General features: G+C 38.7%; 2 protein-coding genes across 2 annotated transcripts in view; one reads left to right on the plus strand and one right to left on the minus strand.

Annotated features, from left to right (window-relative positions):
• The window catches only part of APOO (apolipoprotein O), a 96,379-nt gene extending 89,497 nt beyond the window's left edge, over positions 1–6,882 (minus strand). Inside the window, exon 1 of the mRNA XM_044670147.1 lies at positions 6,826–6,882. Within this exon, the coding sequence (XP_044526082.1) occupies positions 6,826–6,834 (9 nt within the window). The 5' untranslated portion in view covers positions 6,835–6,882. The remainder of the gene's footprint in view (positions 1–6,825) is intronic.
• A 236-nt stretch (positions 6,883–7,118) lies between these two features.
• Positions 7,119–19,752, plus strand: part of C3HXorf58 (chromosome 3 CXorf58 homolog) — a 48,384-nt gene continuing 35,750 nt past the window's right edge. The window contains exons 1-2 of the mRNA XM_044666821.1: positions 7,119–7,637; positions 8,899–9,023. Coding sequence (XP_044522756.1) covers positions 8,917–9,023 — 107 coding nt within the window. The 5' untranslated portion in view covers positions 7,119–7,637; positions 8,899–8,916. The remainder of the gene's footprint in view (positions 7,638–8,898; positions 9,024–19,752) is intronic.

Genomic DNA, 19,752 nt, shown 5'->3' on the forward strand with positions numbered 1-19,752 from the left:
ATCACTATCTGGTAAACCTGCTGGGACAACTAGAAAGTAGTTTGGCAGAAATTAGGTCTAGACCAGCATTGATGAACCTTTTAGAGATCACATGCCCAAACTGCACCTTCAAGCTGCCTGTGAGCCCCCCACATTACTCCAGACAGTGGGGCTAGACCAATATCTTACACCATTCACTAAGAAAAGATGAAAATGAATACATGATCTGGACATAAAAAGAGATATCATAAGTAAATCAAAACAGGGAACATACAACTACCAGACTTATGGGTAATAGAAAAATTTATGAATAACAAGAAATGGAGAGTATTGTGAGATGTTAAGAAGAGTATTGTGAGATGTAAAGTAATTTTGAGTACATTAAATTAAAAGTCTTATGAATAGGCAGTTTTCACACAATAAAATCAAAACTATCAATAAGCACATGAAAAATTGTTCTAAATCCCTCCGGATTAGAGAAATGCAAATTAAAACAACTCTGAGGTACCACCTCACACCTAGCAGACTGGCCAATATGGCAGCAAAGGAAAGTGATATGTGTTGGAGGGGATGTGGCAAAATTGGGACACTAAAGCATCACTGATGGAGATGTGAATTGATCTAACCTTTCTAGAGGGCAATCTGTAACTATGCACAAAGGACTTTAAAAGAATGCCTGCCCTTTGATCCAGCCATACAACTGCTGGGTTTGTACCCCAAAGAGATAATTAGGAAAAAAGCCTGTACAAAAATATTCATGGACTTTTCTACTAGCAGCAGCACTGCAATGACCCAAGACAATTCAGAGGAATCTGTGAGAAAGAATGCTGTCCATATCCAGAGAAATGGAAATGCATTAGAAAAATATGTGATTGATCACAAAATGTAATAGGGATATGATTGGGATTTCGATGTTAAAAGATTATGCTACTGCAGATATGAATAAGGAAATAGGTTTTGAACAATGATACTTGTATAACCCAGTGGAATTGCTTGTCAGATTTAGGAGGGGGGTGGAAAGGGGAGAGGGGATTTCATGAATTATGTAACCATGGAAAAATATTCTAAATTAAAAAATAAATAATGGGGGGAAAAGAAGGTAACTTAGAGAACTAAAAAAAATTTAAAAGGGCTTGTACAAATAAAACAAATGTCAAGATTAGAAGGAAAGCAGAAAACTGGGGAAAATTTTTCAGACAATCTATTGGACAAAGGTCATATCTAAATATGAGAACTTTAAGCGAGTAAGTTTATGGGAATGAGTCATTCCCTCAAATGATAAGTGAGCAAAAGAGATGAACAGTTTTTAAATGGAGACATAAGGGATATATATAGGTATATGAAGAAATGTTCTAAATCACTGATTAAAAATGCAAATCAAAACAATTCTGAGGTATTATCTCACATCCATCAGATTGACAGAATTGACAAAATGACAAATGTTGGAGAGGATGTGGAAACATGGGGACACTAATACACTGTTAGAAGAATGAACTGATTCAATCATTTTAGGGAATAATTGGAATTATGCCCCACAGCTATAAAACCATGTAAGCCTTTAAATCCAGCAACTGTATTGTTGAGTCTATTTCCTAAAGAGATCAGGGGAAAAGGAAAAGAACCTAATGTTCCAAAACATTAATAGCAGCTCTCTTTGTGGTGGCAAAGAATTGGAAATCAAAGGGATGCCCATCATTTGGGGAATGGCTAAACAAATTGTGGTTTATGACTGTGATGGAATACTACTGCACTATAAGAAATAAGGAGCAGATTATTTTTTTTTAACTTGGAAAGATAATGAGTGAAAAAAGTAGAAAGAAGAGAACATCATATGCAACTATAGATTTAATATTTGTAGAATTTGTGAAAATTCACCTCCAGAGAATGAACTGAAAAAGAGTAACATGAAAGCCATAATCTAAATATACATATCTGTCTGCCTAATGATGTCTTCTGTGGTATAGGGAAAGTAGGGAGGGGGCTGAGATTTCTGGAAATAAATTCTATTAATTAAAAGAAAGATTAGACAAATGTAAAAACGACAATGAGTTCTCTATAAATTTATGCTTTCTAGTCAACTGAATACTCCACTACTCTGGAACTTTCATTTTTCCCTGATTGGCTCTCAGAAGTCTCTCAGAGCCTCTATAAATGGCTAGTCTAGACCTTTTCTCTTCTTAGAACTACCTCTATACCATCTCCCTTCTCCTTCTTGGTAGAGGATCTCACCTACATTACTGAAAGAATAGAGATCATCTATGTCAAAGTCTTCTTCCCAATTCCATACCCTCTTCACTATCCCCATTCTCTCATTTATTTCAATTTCTGGTGAAGAGGCGATCCTTCTCCTGGCCAAGGCTGTCAATTCCATGATCTTATTGTCTCCTATTTTTTGCTTACCTTCTAATCTCAGCAACATCTGTTTTATTTGCAGAAATCCTGTCAATTCTGCTTCTACATCTGTCAAATCCAACATCTACTTGAGTTTGGGTCCTCCTTATATCTCAGGAACCTGCAATAGCCTCTTAGGTCTCACTGCTTTCATTTTCTCTCCTCCCCCAAATCATCTGCCACACAATTCCAAATCAGATACCATGGATCTTAGCATATCATTACTCCTACTCAAAAATCTTCAATGGCTTCTTTTTACCTCAAGATGAAATACAAAATCTTCAGCTTAGCACTATATCATGAATTTAATGGTGGTTGTTGTCTGTCATATTTGATGAGGACTAAGATGACATCAATATGTTGGGGTCAAAGTACAATATGTCCAGCTGTGGCTGATCAGACCAATATGAGCTCAGAAGGCTCTACCATAGGTTGGGCACAAATAGCTCCTGTGAACATTTGAGATGGAATTTAATAATCAATATTCAAATATACATAAAACAAAAAAGTACAACTCTACAGGAATCCATGAACTAGTGATATAGTTTGTTTTAAAGAGCAAAATATGTTTAAAATGTTAGTAACAAAATTGTTCATTTAATTTTTATGTCCCATTCTGAACTTTTCTTATTGTTTGGTCATAGATATTTCTTTTTCTTTCAACCCTATCATTTTTCAAAAACTCACCCCTCCTCCCCTCTTAGGACTTTCCCTTGCAGTGAGGATCATCAAGCAACAGTCAGAATTTAAGGTCCTTCAAAACTGGATTCCTACCTAACCTTTCTAGAATTATCACCTATTATTCCCCATTATCTATTCTACATTCCAGTAAAACTGGACTGCTAACAATTTCTCTTAAGTTACTTTCTCTGTGCCTTTTGTACAAGCAGGTTTCTATATCTGGAATTAGTCCCTCCTTACTTCCACCTTGAAGATTCTATCATCCTTCAAAGCATAGTTCAATTACCACCTCGTGATCTCCCTAATGGTTAACACTCTCTCTTGAAATTACTTTGTATTTATATCATCTCTTTCCCCCATACCCAAATCTCAAAGGTAAGGTGCTTGAGAACAGGGCCTGCTTTATTTTTGTATACATGGCACCTAACAATGCCTTTTAATAAAGTGATTAACTAAATTTTTCATTATTCAGTTTGGCACAATAACTTTTAGAAACTTAAAAGAATTTTTTTTAACTGGGAGAAAAGAAAGAAGACTAACATGAAAAGCAGGTGGGCCAGTTATGAAGCAAAAGAAATATAACAGGTTGACAGATTCAATTTAGTTTCTTACCCCCGATGGGAAAGTTACAGAAAGGCATAAATAAAAATTACACATGAGAATGCAAGGATAGGTTTCAATCTGTTTGGTTGGAAGGAAACACAGAGATGAGTTGAACTAACTATCCAAAGAAATAGAATAGTAACTTTTGGAGATACATAAGCTCTCCAAAAGAAACAAACACCAAGATCTAGAAACTGATATTTCCTCTAAATACTACATCCGGCAAGACAGAAAATTATAGTTACTTGGCCTCAAAAAAAATTTTTTAATGACAATGTTTTTTACACTATTTAAATTTCTCAACAGGACTGTGCCTCATAGGAAATAAAAGAAAAAAAAAGTTCAGCAAAACAAAATACACTAAGAAAAGTTAACCTATACAATGTTCCAAATATATAGCCCTGTATACCTGCAAAGAAAAAGAAAAGAGAAAGGTGCCCTTTCTGTCTATTCATTAGGGTCAACTGAGTTTGGACATCACAGTTTTATAACTTTCAGTTTGGAATGTTTTGTTATTCTTTCCATTTCCACTATGGTCACTGGACCATTTTTTCTTTAGAAGATATGCACATTGGGCCTGGGGTCCCTGCCTCAAGTCTTCATTCTCTGATCTACGCAGCACACAATTGTCAAAGTACTTTTCCTATAACCCAGGTCTGATGATGTTATTCCCCTAATAAAAAAGCTCCAGTTCCTCCCTATGCCAGTAGGACAAAAATGACAAACTCCTACATTTGGAATTGGAGCTCTTCCAATCTGACTCCGGCCTGCTTTTCCAAATGTGTCACACATGACTTCCTTTGTGCCCTGTCTAGTCGAAATGACCTACTGACTGTTCTTGGTACAGTAGGACCTTGCTTTGAATTTAGGTAGATGAGATTGGCAGTTGAAAAAAATAAGGGCAGAAAAATAAGTAAACTAAAAAATTTTAATTACTCACTAAATAAGCTATTTTCCCAAAAGGTATAAAGTTTCACAGTTTACCCAATCAAGTTCTTTCTCACTGTGAGAAGCATTATTGAATCCTTACATTAGCTCCCTCATCAGTCTTAGTCCAGAGTTCTCGTTTGTAATAAGTTGTGTCCACATCAGAGCAGTGTTTCTCTTTGTTCTAGTAATACTATTTATTTATTAATAATGGTCCCAAAGTACAAGAGGAGTAATGTTGGTAGCTCTGAAAAGTTGAAGAAAAATCATAAAGTGTCTAGGTATGTCTGTACAAAAAATACTGACTAAATAATGGAGTTCATTTACTATTATGGTATAAAAAAAGGTCTTATTGTTCATACCATTCCATCTCCTGGTTTCATGTCTTTGCCTAAGTTTTCATCCCATCCAATCCTTCCTCACTTTAGAATCCCTAGCTCCCTTTCAGCTTCACATGAGATCTTTCCTCAAATACCCCAACTCTTTCTGCTAGTATCCCCTCCTTCCAATGACATTACTTTACATATATTTTGTATTTACTTACAGAGGAACATTTTTTTATTCCTGACAGAATGCGACCTCTTTGAGGGCAAAGACTATTTCATTTTTGTTTCTGTAATCTCAGTGCCTAGGCATAGCACATACAAATGTTTGTTGACTGATTTTTTTCACTAAAGTTCTAATCTCATGCTCTCTTATTATTATTATTCCTATTGACTCCCAGAGGAGCATAGGGCCCCAACCATCTCACGCCAACGGACTCTGTTCTGGGCAACTTCCCATGCTCTCTAGTGGGGTCAAAATGTTCTCTGGGTTTTCAAAGTGTGTTAAGTCCTTAACATGTCAAGTATGGTGATTGGCCCAGAGGTCCACGTTTTCATTAGTGGATTAAATAAAGTTCTAAGAGGCTCTGGCAACAGACATTGGGCCCTTAGGTGAGTCTTCCTTTGGCTAAAGAACATACTGTGACCTGGGTTCATGAAGGAAAAACATGGATTCTTCAAGTATTTTTATAAACATGAACCAAAATTCAAATTTATATAGAACTACAAATTTATGTCCAATTTTCTTCGCAACTTTCATGAGGTAGGTAGTAAAAATCCATTTTACTTAGGCTTATAGGTTAATTTAAGGTTTTAAACTCAGCTATCTCTATATCTGGTAGGCATTTTAAACTTAATATGCCCCAAACCTAACTTGACATATTTTCCTCAAATCGTACCCATATATATATAAATTATAAATATATTTACATAATATCCCCAATAGAATGTAGGCTTCTTGAGCTTTCACTTTTATCTCCATCCTCACTCAAAAGCTCAGTATCTGGCACATATGGTTTAATCAGGACTTGACTGATTACATGAAGGGCCTCTATACCCCTATGGCATATTGTACCTAGTATATGGTGTTGTTTGGTCTACACTGACACTTAAGCAATCCCATTCTGGGTTTTCTTGGCAAAGATTATGGAGAGGTTTACAATTGCTCATTTTGCTGATGAGGAAACTGAGACAAACAGGGTTAAGTGGACTTGCCCACAACCCACACAGCTACTGTGTGGGGGGCTGGATTGGAACTCACATATTTCAAATTCCAGGCTCCAGGCCCTGTGACAGCTAGAAGGTAGGTACCCTCTTGGGGGTATATTCTCTAGCGGCTGAGAGTGGGAAGTCTAGAAAAGATGACACTTTTTCAGTTTCTTAAAAAGAAATCAGAGTTTCTAAGGGTTTCGGTGAGCAGGAACGGCATCGCAGACAGGGGGCACGGCCAGTGCAGAGGCGGAGAAACAGGAGATGGAGCGTTGGACACAAGGGGGGGAGGGGGGGAAGGTGAGGGTGGCGGCTGCAGGTCCAGAGCAGGTTATTGGGAGGCTAATAATAGCCCCCTACCTCATAGGGTAGTCTCGAGGTTCAAATGAAATAACAGGTGCAAAGGCTTGCCCCCTTTTTCCTCCCGAAGCGATAAAGAGACACGTGGCTATTATTCGAGGACCTCCTACGAGGGGTTCCCGGAGCGTCGCGCTCACGCGTGATGCGCGCGGGGGTGGGGGGAGGGGAGCTAAGGGCTTCCCGCACTCCGCTGACCAGAACTGAGCTGCTGTGCCCGGGTGCAGCCAGCACCACATTAGTACTGCCCCTGGGGGAAGTCTGGCGTGGGAGCAGCAAGCAAACTCGGAGAGCCGGTGGCTGGGGCAGGGGGCGGAGGGAGCGACAGCTGCAGCTGGGCCCCAGCACTGCTCACCTTGAACATGTTGCTGGCAGCAGCGGCGGATCCAGCTCCGGAGTCACCTCGGTTTAACTCCACCCACAATTGAGAGGACTACTACGGCGGCCGGGCCAAGTCTTGCTTGCTAGGAAAGCGACCGTACACAGAATGCTGCCGGCGATCCGTACTACAAACTTTATTAATAGTCTAGCCTTGCACACTCTCAGTGTGTAAGTTGCCATGAGCACCTAGGGGGAGGAGAGTGGGGGAGGAGTCTCCGTGATTGCTAGGCAGCGGGGAAAGCGCTCACACGCGCTGTGGGCCGAGGCTGCTGGCAGTCCGGCTGCAAGGGCTGCGGAGGTTTGGGGGACGTAAGGGGCTGCCGGAACACCGGGGCGTCCAACTTTTGTGCCCCTCGGCCCCGATACAAGGTCTAGATGCGTAGGCTGACAGGCGCACGTGGAGGAAGCTGCTTGTCGGGCTGACACCTTGAGCGCCGCCACTTTTGTTTTTTCCCTTCGTCGTCAGTGACCACCAGCGATCCTTTATGTGATGGTGCCTTTGGACTGGTTTTCATTATGAAATAAAAACTCCCAGCCCGTTATCTCCCACCTCCGAGTCCTTTGCCCTCCCTCTGCCCAGGCCCAACCTCGTTTGCCTTCATCCATCTCTACGCTGCCCATGAGTCTCCAGATCCGAGGATCGGACTTTGGAAAGAAAAGAAAAAAAGAAAAAAAAAACCGAAATAGACCGCCCCCAAGGGCCCCCCGGTTACGGTAGTGATTGGCGTCGAGGACCCACGGAGAGAAACACGTTAGACGCCCCTTAGCCCAACCAGGGAGTGAAAGGTAAAGTCCAGAGGGGAGCAGGAAACATCCTTCAAAATCGAGGGGCTGAGGAACTGCCACATGGAAGAGGCGAGAACACCTAAGTTCAGATCCAGCCTCTGACACTCCTGGGGCAAGTCACTTCACCTCTCTGCTCCAGTTACCTCTTTGTAAAATGGAGATAATAGCCCTTTGTGATGATCCAATGAGAAGATAATTGTTAAGCACACAGCAAGCACTATATAAATGTTGGCAATTATTAGTTTTATCATTACAGATTTAATCTCCATTGGTCCTCACATGCCTAAAAGGTCTGTGCTGTTTTTTATCTCCATTTTACAAATAAGGAAACTGAGATTGAGAGAGGTCAAGTGACATGGGGGAGGGGAGCACTGTCAGCACAGCAGGTCTTTCCAAAGAGGAGTTAGATTTGTTCTTTGACTTCAGAGGAGAACTAGCTGCTATCGTGGAAGGAAGAGAAATCATAGAGCTAGGAAAGATCTTGGAGATCATCTAGTCTAGCCTCTTAGTTTTACAGATGAGTTAACTAAGACCCACACAAGTGAACTGACTTGATTTGGCCAAAGTTACATGTAATAAAATGGCAGAGTAATGATCTTAAAGTTCATTCATCCAAGCCCTTCATTTTACAGATAAAGATCCTAAAGAACACATAGAGTAAATGACTTGTCACACAGCTAGTTAAAAAGTAACCCGGGGGTGGGGGGTAGTAGTCTCAGCTGGGTGAGAGCCAGGCTTAGAGACAGGAATTGATAGTATCCACTTTAAAACAGAAAGAATTATTTAAAAAAAAAAAAAAAAAAAAAAAGCAACCTGAAACATAGAATCCAGACCTTCTAGTTTCTAATCCAATAGCCTCATTAATAACACAGTTAGAGGGCAGCTAGGTGGCTCAGTGGATTGAGAGCCAGGCCTAGAGACAGAGGTCCTAGGTTCAAATCTGGCCTCAGACACTTCACAGCTGTGTGACCCTGGGCAAGTCACTTAACCCCCATTGCCTAGCCCTCACCACTCTTCTGCCTTGTATTGCCTACTGTGTATTGGCTCCAAGACAGAAGGTAAGGGTTTAAAGAAAAAAATAACACAGTTATTTTCTATTATGTGGAATTCTATAAACTTAATAGCATCCTAAAATATTTGATTGCTTTTTAAGGTGTTTTGAAATTAGCATTATAATCAATATTTCACATAAGTTACTAAATCAACTAGAGTTCAAACAATGTAAAAATATGGAAATTATGTTAATTTTCTTTCCTTTCAGATTTATTCACAGTGAAAAATGTCATCTTTAAATTCAGAGGAGCTGAGTAGAAACAAGAAGAAGAACTTAACTGACTTTCAGGCAGTAAATTTGCCTGATGTGATACCACTACATGACCTTAAAGCGTAAGCACTCAATTGTCATATTTCTGCCAATTTCTTTTTGTCATTAGTCCGGATGACACAAAGCAGTTTTAGGATATATTGATTATGGATCATACATTTGCTTTAAAATTAATTTCTGTCCATATCCATTGAACTCAAAATAACTATACTCTGCATTTTTCTTATATACAGTATATTATGCAATTTGATTCACATATTTATCTGATACCTTCTATAGATAGGACAACACTCTAGGAGAGGTAAAAAAGATGAATTTGACACTTCTTATTCATGTGGAAACTCTCAGTCTGTTACTGGGACATATATCAATAACAAATAGTCTAATAGTGACACATTATGGCTGTGGCAAGAACCAAGGATATAAAGAATATTATATTAGTCCTTACCCTCAAGAAACCCAAATCAGAGAAAGAGCATATAAATGAGTATATACAAGATTTATATAGATTAAAGGTAATCTCAGAGGGGAAGGAAGTAACTGGAACAAGTTGTGGGAAGGGATGTAATCTGTGAAGGTCTCAGAAGGAATCCAGGGAAACTAAAGACATTGAGGAGAAAGAGCATCCCAAGTATGGAGACAACCTGTACAAAGGCACTGAGATGGTGATGGAGTAATATGTGAAGGAATAGCAAATGGCACTGAGATGGTGATGGAGTAATATGTGAAGGAATAGCAAATGGCCATTATATCTGGATCATAAAAGGGAGGAATAGTCCTAAATGATAACAGAGGATTTTGTATTTGATTCTGGAAATAATAGAGAATAAGGGGAGTTTACTTAGTAGTGGAGTGTTACAGTCAAAATTGCTTTAAGAAAACTACTTTAAGGGTTATCTAGATGGCTCAGTGAATAAACAATCAGCCCTGGAGCTTGGAAGACCAGGGTTCAAATATAGTATCAGCCATTTCCTAGCTGGGTGACCCTAGGGCAAGTCACTTAACCTCAACTGCCTATCCCTTACAACTTTCCTGCCAAAGGATACTTAATATGAATTCTAAGATGGAAGATAAGAGTTTAAAAAAAAAACACTTTGGTGGTTGAGTAGGGGGTGTATCGGAGTGAGGGAAAACTTTAGTTGGGGAGATCAATTAGATGGGTTTTCCAATAGACTGGACAAGAGATAATGAGAACCTGAATGAGGGAGGTGGCTATGTGAGTAGAAAGAAGGAGTATTATGAAGATTAGAAATTATTAAATAAGGCAACGGATTATTTATTTGGGATAAGAGTGAGGAGCCATTCCTTTGATACATGGGGTCATAAATGACACCAAAAATGTAGTCCTGGGTCACTTGGAGAGTGGTAGGATCCTCAACAATAACAGAAAGTTTGAGATATGGAGCCAAAATGGCAGAAAAGCAGGAAGAAGTACAAGTCCTTTCTTCCCCAAATTCTCCAAACATATCTAGAAATGAACTAAACCAAATCCTGATGGAGAAATCCAAGACAAAGGCATAGTAAGTCATTTTCTCCAGGCCAAGCTGGCATAGGGAGACAGACTGAGAGGTATGTGAACATCAAGCATGGTTTCTGATCAGGTGCACATCATGTGGAGGACAGGGAGATACAGATAAATCAGGGAGAGGCTCTGTCCTAAGATGAGAGGAATTCATAGATAATAGAGGGCACATTGTACAGGATGCGGGAAAAGGGGCCAGTTGATGGACAATTTTTGTCATCTACTACTCAGCCCTGAGTCACAGATACAGGACAGACTGAGGAAGAGGCCTGTCTTTAAGAGGGAAGAACAGTTGCAGGTCCTAGGCAGCATCCTGAATAAAGAGGAAGTGAATAAGCAAGCAAGTTTATAAGCAGTCTGATTTAGATCCCAGGAGTAGAGTGGAGTCTCATTTCTAGCTTCCAGCCCAGTGTGAAGCTTCCAAGGAATGACAAACCAGAGGGAAGCTTGCAGTTCTGTCACTCTGGACCACAGCTTTCAACTTGGTGAGTAGGGGCTGAGTCTAGTAGCAGTTGAATATTCCTCAGATACAATCCTAGGTAAGAAACTTGCAGAGCTTGGACAAGGGGGCCAATGATCAGACTTTGCCCTGAATGAGACCACTTTTAGAAGACTGAAAGGGAAAAAAAAATACTGAAAGTTTGCAGGCCTCCAGGCTTGAGCTCTCCCTGAGATCTTAGAATATCATAACAATCAATATCCTTTCCCTCCACCTACCCATCCCAACCCCAGAAAGCAGCAACAAGACTAGTGCAAACCTTACCTCCCAAAGTACATAGAGCACAGCCCTACCAGAAAGTCTGAAGTCAGAAAGTAGGCTAGAAGAATAAATAAGCAAGCAAGCAAACAAACAAAAAAGAATCTCACCATAGAAAGCCCTTATGGTGATAAGGAAACTTAAGATACAAACCCAGAAGAGGAGAATAACTACAAAACTTCTACAAGCAAAGCCTCAAATAAAAGTAACAACTTGGGAACAAATTCAACTGGAATTCCTGGAAGAGATAACACAAAGAATTAAAAAGAAGTTTGGAATGCTTTAAAACTAAATGAAGATGCTAGAGGGGAAAAAGTTGAAACCAAGCAAATGGAGAAAAGCAGAAAATTACATATACCCTTTTCTGACAAAAGTGTAATAAAAATTGCATACAATAAATGGTCTTGGAAGCATGGATTAAAAATCACTTGGAATTTAAAAATCTGATCCTAATGAATAAGTAGAACAAAAAATAAATCATAGAAACAAAAATTTCATTAAAGATAAATATGGCAGTGAAATAACACACAAAAATTTCTGGAATGTAACCAAAACAATACTGAAGAGAAATTTTATATGTGTAAACATTTTCATTAGCAAAAGAGAAGAATTGGGCATAGAATTAAAAAACCCAGGAAACCAACAAATTAAAACCACCTCGAAAATAGAAATCCTGAAAATCAAATGAGAGATTTAACAAAACTGAAATTTAAAAAGCCACTGAGTTAATAAAACTATGAAGTTGGTTTTATGAAAAAGACTAATAACAAACTATTAGCTGATCTTATTAAAAAAACAAATTACTAGCATAAAAAATTAATAAGATGAATTCATCACCAATGAAGATGAGATAAAATCAATTTGGGGGATCTATTTTATTCAACTCTATATAGACCAGTGATTACCAAAGTGTGCACTACCGCCCCCTGGTGGGTGCTGTAGCGATCCAGGTGAGCGGTGATAGCCACAGGTGCATTTGGGCGCGGTGAATAATTGTAAGGGGGCAGTGATAGTATGTGACAGGGGGCGCTAAATAATATTTTTTCTGGAAAGGGGACAGTAGGCCACAAAAGTTTGGGAACCACTGATATAGACTAACAAACCAGCAATCTTAATCAAATAGATGACTACTTATAAGAATATAAACTGCCCAAATTAACAGAATAGGAGACAGAGTTAACTCTATCTTAGAAAAAGAAATTAAGCCATAACTAAACTCCCTAAAGAAAAAAAAAACAGGACTAAATGAATTTAAAAGTCAATCCTACAAAATTCCTTCTAAGACAGAAATATAGTCTAGATACCTAAACTAAGAGAGGGTCAGAACAGAAAAAGAAAACTATAGATGAATTTCCTTGAATGAATATTGATACAAAAAAAATTATAATACCAGCAAAGGAAATTATAGCAATATATAATAAAAGCTATTCTCTATAACCAGGCTGGACATAAAACAAGAATATAGAGCTAGCTTAGTTTTAGGAAAAACCAGGAGCATAACTGATGATATTAAGGAAAAAAAATTTTGTCATGTGATCATTTCAATAAATGCAGAAAAGGCTTTTGACAAAATACGATATCCATTCTTATTAAAAATACTAGAAAGTGTGGGAATAGATGAAGCTTTCTTAAAATGATAAGTAGCATTTATCTAAAACCAAGAGCCAGTCTTATCCATAATTGAGATAAACTAGAAATCTTCCCAAAAGATAAGTGAAGCAAGAATGCCCATTATTACCATTGCAATTCAGTGTTATGCTAGAAATGCTAGCTATAACAATAAGGCAAGAAAAAATTGAAGGAATATGCATAAACCACAAGAAAATAAAACTATTAGTTTTGCAGATGTTATAATGGTATATAGGAACTTAGAGAGTCTGTTATAAAAACTAGTCAAAACAATTTTATAAAAGTTTCAGGATATAAAATAAACCTAAAAAAATGATCAACGTTTCCATATATCACCAAAAAATTTTTAAAAACTAACAGGAAGAGATAGAGAAATTCCACTTAAAATAAGTGCAGATAGTATAAAATACTTGGGAATCTACTTACTGAGATGCACACAAGAACTACAGATTAATATGTAAGGGTTAAAAATTAAGGTTGTACTAAATATACAAGAACGTAGTTGCCAAAATTAACATATCTCAAGTCAAAATGACTTTTAGAGAGTTTATTTATAAAATAGAGGGAAAGAGTGAAAGTAGAGAAATGAGAAAGAGGGCAGAGTAAGAAATCTAGCTTAATGAGCTAGACCAGTGATTCCCAAAGTGTGCGCCACTGCCCCCTGGTGGGTGCTGCAGCGATCCAGGGGAGGTGATGATGGCCACAGGTGCATTTGGGGGCAGGGAATAACTGTGAGGGGATGGTGATAGTATGTGAGGGGAGCGCTAAGTAAGTTTGGGAACCACTGAGCTAGACTATTTGATCAGGCCCTGGCTTTACTCTGGCAGGGCTCCAGAAGCCCTAGCTGGAAGGCCTAAGGGTAAATTAGGAAGGGTTCCATCCTTGACGCCTTCTCCAAAATAGGGGGCCTCTCCGGAAGCTAGTCCCTCTAGGGGCCAGGAAAGGAGTCAGCCTTTTCACTCACCCTTGTGGTAGTCCAAAGAGAAGATCCAAGAGCAGTCTTACCAGAAACACTCTGCGGTCCCAAGCTGGAGCTCCTCCAGGGCCAAGTTCGAAGGAGAAAGAGCTGGTCATAGAAATTTGCAACTATTTTTAAAGACCCTTCTTTGCATCACTTCCTGTGCCTTCCTTCCACTTTATGTGGACTAATTGCAGTTTTAGAATTTTCTTAGGACTGCCTAAGGGGCAGTCAGTCATTTCTGAGTTGTCGCCCAGTTTAGCACATGGGTTGTGGACCTCCCCTCACTTAAGGAAATGTGGGGATGTATAATCTTCTGGTGATTAAATCTAAAAGTGGGCAGGGGAGAGTTAATCCCATCTTCACAATCCCCCTGTGATCCTTTGGGAGACTAGTCTCCCCAACAGATAGATCATTTGACATAATTATCTTGTACCCCTAAAAATCTTCTAATTACAGGTGCATGCAATATTGTACCTCCTAAAAGGAAACTACAATAGTTAGAGATAAGAAGCAAATAGAAGAAAGAAAGCAAAACCAATGTTTGCTAGGCACATTGACAAAAAGCCAATTTGGGGGCAGTCCCCTTTGGCATAAGAATGTACATTCAAAATAACTGTGTTCAACCCCTTTTCAGTTCAATCAATTGCACCCCAAAGTTCATTTTGGATCTTCTTCAGGCAGTGTAGGTTTCTGCAAGCATCTTTTCCCAAACAGTTCATTTTCTGGATTCAAGAAGTTAGCAAGCTTCTTTTCCTGAAAATTTTCTCAAACAAAATTTTAAATCTTGGATTTTGTGAAAATTATACAATCCTCCCTGAGGAAGGTGTTGACCAACACCTGGATCAGCTCAGGATACATGGTTTGAGTTATGTGGTGTATGACTCAATTATCAAAAGAAAAACAAAAAACAAATAAAAAAACAAAAGAGAAAAATTAAATTTTGGGGAAAAAATCAAAATCTATGTATATAAAATTTCTGAATAAACAAGAATAAATCCATAACAGGTTCTTAAATCGGCATTCAATTAAAATAATTTCTGACCCCAAGTCCGTAGGACAAATGCAGTAATATTGCACTTACCCACTGGCAGCCAAGACTACAGGAAGTTGCCATACTATAAGAGACAAAAAAAGAATTAGATTTTTGTGTAAAAGGGAAGTGTGTTTCCCAGGTCTGATTTTACCTTCACACTCAGGGAGAGGGGATTGAGGATAGTAGCCAGACTTCGGTACTTGTCTGAATGTGGCACTGGGAAGACCTGCATCTGACATGTCAAACAACTGCAACCTCGAACCTCAAACAAGTCCTCTGTCTTGGTGCAGTTTTCATCAATCCCACTGGGATTGGTTGGTCTTCTTGACCTTGTGCTCCTAGGCACTATGCAGATTACTTTGTGCTTCCTTGGCATTGTGCAGTGACTCTTTTGTAATCCCTTCTCCTGGAATCAAACACAATCATTAATCATAGTCCCATAACATCTATCAATCAATGGCAGGTTTCCATAGCCTAAAACTTTTGGGTATGCATTAACATTAGAACAAATGTATATTGTAAACTTAGTACAAAATAAAAAAAACATTAATACTGGTAACGTGCTTTAAGTGCAAAAATGAGAGAGGAAAGAAAATTCAAGTATCCTATTGCACATACAAGAAAAAACAATAATTTTTTTAAAAAAGATTCAAAAATATATAGTTCACAATCAGTGACACACTCTTTGCCAAGGGGAGGCAGAATACAAAGGTTTCTCGCCCAAAAATGAGATCCATTTCCTTTTTTTTTTTTTTTTTTTAATTTTGAACCCTTAACTTCTGTGTATTGACTTATAGGTGGAAGATTGGTAAGGGTAGGCAATGGGGGTCAAGTGACTTGCCCAGGGTCACACAGCTGGGAAGTGGCTGAGGCCGGATTTGAACCTAGGACCTCCTGTCTCTAGGCCTGGCTCTCAATCCACTGAGCTACCCAGCTGCCCCCAGAGATCCATTTCCTTTTTAACTTGGCCATGATCCACAGTGTGAGTGCAAATGATTTTCACCAAGTAGCAGCTTTATAAAAAACAGTAGTATAGCAGCAAATGCACATTCAAGAAGTACCAAAATCATAAGAATACATTTAAATGACAAAAGCAAAGAAACCCACTATCATTAGGATTCACATAAATCTCCATAGCCACTGAAGCTCATGAATACTTGTCACAAGTTCTCCAAATCTAGCAAATCTTTCAACCTTAGCTGATAAATTTTTAACAAAGTCTGTTAATGCCATCACTCCAAAATGTGGCAGAGGAGCCCAGAAAAAAAACAAACCTCAATACCACTGATGAAAACCTTTTGGGTCTAAAATGTCACCAAGAATCTAGATCATTCTGGTGGAAGGGTAGAGTAAGCTGAAGATAACCATCCAGAAGCCAGTAGGCTTCTTGGGGAAATGCTCCCTTTTGGGAGCCATCCAGAGGTACCACACTGCCTAGGAAAACCTTCCTACCTCCTGGAAGAGACTGTAACAGTAGTATAAGGCATGTCTTTATATGTCTCATCCATTACATTTTTTATAAATGTGGAGGTGGGGAATACAACAGTGCTATTGCACTTCACTTCAACTACTAAATGGATCCTTACCTATTGTTACAAACAACTCAAAGGCAGGTAAATGATCAGTCAGAGGTATTGGTGCTACTAGATATCTGAAAATCACTTATGAAGACCCCTTAAAATCAATTTAAATTTTTAGGTCATTAAATTCTCCAAAGGTTATAAGCAATTTGATGGAGTCCATCCATCATCATCATGTATGTGACAATTAACAAAAGCAAAAAGGCACAAAAGGCAAGTTAGGCAAAATGTGACCTTGATGCATCTGGTGACAAACCCAGCATCCATAAGGATCTATGCTTTTTGCCATGGCTTCTAATTGTCCAATTCTCGCCTTTAGAGACTGGTTTTCCTTTTCAATCTGGTCTTTCTGGTTCTTCAAGGCTTCCAACTGGTCATTTCTGGTCTTCAGTTTGCTTATCAATTCATTTGATTTCTGAGCCTCACTTTCCAGTTGCGAAATTCTGCCTTTTAAACTGTTATTTTCTTGCCAGATCTCTTCCATCTTTCTTATTATCTCAGATTTGAACTCTTCAAGATCTTGTGACCCATTTTCATTTTGGGGGGGGGGAAGGTTTGGATGTCTTTAATTGTTTGTCCTCCTCTGTTTTCTGGGTTTTTTTCTGTGCAGAATTTATGAAGTGTTTGAGCTTTTTTCTTGGTCTTCTTGTTTATTTCTTGATTGGCCTTAATTAGCATCATTGTGTTTTATCTGCCAGAAGGCTGAGTAAGGCAATCTGATTCTCTTTGTATGGAGTTAGGGAGCATTTTTTTGCCTGAGGCTACTTTGTGAGTCTCTTGGTTTCTCTGGGGACCCTCCTGAGGTCTCTGGTCTAGCTGTTTTCAGGGTCGAGCCCCCATGGTCCTAGCCAGCCTAGAGCCCAGAACTTGGCCCACACTTGCTCCTCCACCTGAGATTTTCCCCTGAGTCTGAGCATGCTGGGTGCTGCTGCTGCCTCTCTCAGCCCCACTCCCATGTCCAAGGTCTGAGTTTTCCAGCCACCTGGGATCTCAAGTCTTGCTGCTCTCAGGGGCAAGCTCCTAAGTAGTGCCAGCTAGGATTTTGTGCCCCCGCTCCCTCTAACTCTGAAGCGCAGCCTCTGACTCTGGTACTGTGGGTGGGGTGGGGGAAGGTTGATCTGCTCACGTTTTGATGGGAGCTTTCCCCCACTTATAGCGTGGAAGTGCCCAAATCCCACGTACCTTCGATACTGTGCCCTATTGTGGGGTCTCCTCTTTCATCTGGATTTTGTTTTCTTGTCCTTTGGATGTACTCTATATCTGTTGGTAAGGAGAGAAAAGTCGCCCTGCCTCTACTCTGCCACCATCTTAACCTGGAAGTCTCCGCTTTTTGACATGGAAAAAGGTTTGTGCAAGTTGTTTATGGACTTTTACAATGGTATTTTCTCCAGTCCAGTCATATGGGGAAGGTACAAATAAAGATAGTAGGATGGAGCAATTACAAAGTCCCTTCACACAAAGACATCTAAATAATTGTTGAAATATTAATTGCTCAATAACAAGCAGGGCCTCATAGAGCTGTTAGGTGGTACAGTAGATAGAGTGCCAGGCCTGAAGTCAGGAAGATTTATCTTTCTGAGTTCAAATTTGGAACTTACTAGCTTTGTGACCCTGGACACGTTACTTAAATTGTTTGTCTTAGTTTCTTTACCTATAAAATGAGCTACAGAAGGAAATGGCAAACCATTCCAATATCTTTTCCAAGGAAACCTCAAATGGAATCATAATGAGTCAGACATGTCAGAACAAATGAACAACAACAAAATGCAGAGCCACATAATAAAAATGATAATATTACCTAAATTACTTATGCAATTTCATATCCATGTACCACTTTGGAGAGCTAGGAAAAAATAACAGTTCATCTGAAGGAATGAAAAGTCTAGAATATCAAGGGAATCAATTTTAAAAAAGGAAAGGAAGGAGGACTAATAGTACCAGGTCTCAAACTGTTACCAACCAACAATCATTAAAACAATTTGGTACTAGATAAGACATAAAGTAGTTGATCAATAGAATAAATTACAGACACAATATAGAAAAAGCAAATGACCACAGTAGCCTAGTGTTTGGTGAACCCAAAGATCCTAGCTTTTGGAGCAAAAACTTACTATTTACAAAAACTGCTGGGTAAACTGAAAAGTAGTTTGGCAGAAACTATACACAGAACAACAAAACATACCATATACTAAAATAAATTCAAAATAGGTGCATAATTTAGGGTGGTATCATAAACAAATTAGGAGAACAAAGAAGAAATGAAATACCTGTCAGATCTATGGATAAGGGAAGAGCTCATTACCAAACAGTAGATTTGTGTGATGTAAAATGAATAATTTTGGTTACATAAAATTAAAAATGTTTTGCACAAATAAAATGAATGCAGAAAATTAGAAGAAAAGCAGTAAGTTTCTCTGATAGTGGTCTTATTTCTCAAATATACAGAGAACTAAGCCAGATTTATAAAAGAGGGAGCCATTCCTCAATTGTTAAATGGTCAAAGGATATGAATAGTTTTCAGAAGAAATCAAAGCTATCAGTGGTTATATGAAAAAAAAGTGTTCTGTCACTAATAATTAGAAAAATTCCATTTAAAACAACTCTGAGGTACCACCACACATGTATCAGATCAGCTAAGATAGCAGAAAAGGAAAATGACAAATGTTGGTGGGAATATGAAAAAAAAAATGCACTCTTGGTGGAGCTGTGAAATAATTTGACCATTCTGGAGAGCAATTTGAAGCTATGCCTACAGAGCTATAAAACTGTACGTAGCCCTTGACCCAGAAATACCTCTACTTGTACTCCAAGGAAATCAAAGAAAGAGGAAAAAGACCCATATGTAGAAAAATATTTGTAGCAGTGCTTTCAAAGACTTGGAAACTTATGGAATGACTATATTGTGCTGTAAAAAATGATGAAAGAGGATGGTTTGAAAAAAAAATCTGAGAAGATCGGGACGAACTGATTAAAAGTAAATTGAACAGAACCAAGAGAATAATCTATGCAGTAACATAATATTTTAAATATAGCCTGCTGTGAAAGACTTAACTCTGAATAGTACAATGATCCACCAGAACTCCAAAGTACTCAAGATAAAGTGCTATCCACCTCAAAATAGAGAACTAAAGATCCAAGAGTACAGACTGAAGCATTTTTTTTCTTTTGGAACATGGCTAATATGGAAATGTATTTTGCCTGATTTCATATATGTAATGAATATCATATTTCTTGCCTTAATCTATAGGGAAGAGGGCATGGGGAAGGAAAGAACTTGGAGTTGAAAATAAAAATTAACCTGCACAGGTT

This window comes from Gracilinanus agilis, chromosome 3 (genome assembly GCF_016433145.1).
Source record: "Gracilinanus agilis isolate LMUSP501 chromosome 3, AgileGrace, whole genome shotgun sequence".
Classification (NCBI taxonomy): Eukaryota; Metazoa; Chordata; class Mammalia; order Didelphimorphia; family Didelphidae; genus Gracilinanus; species Gracilinanus agilis.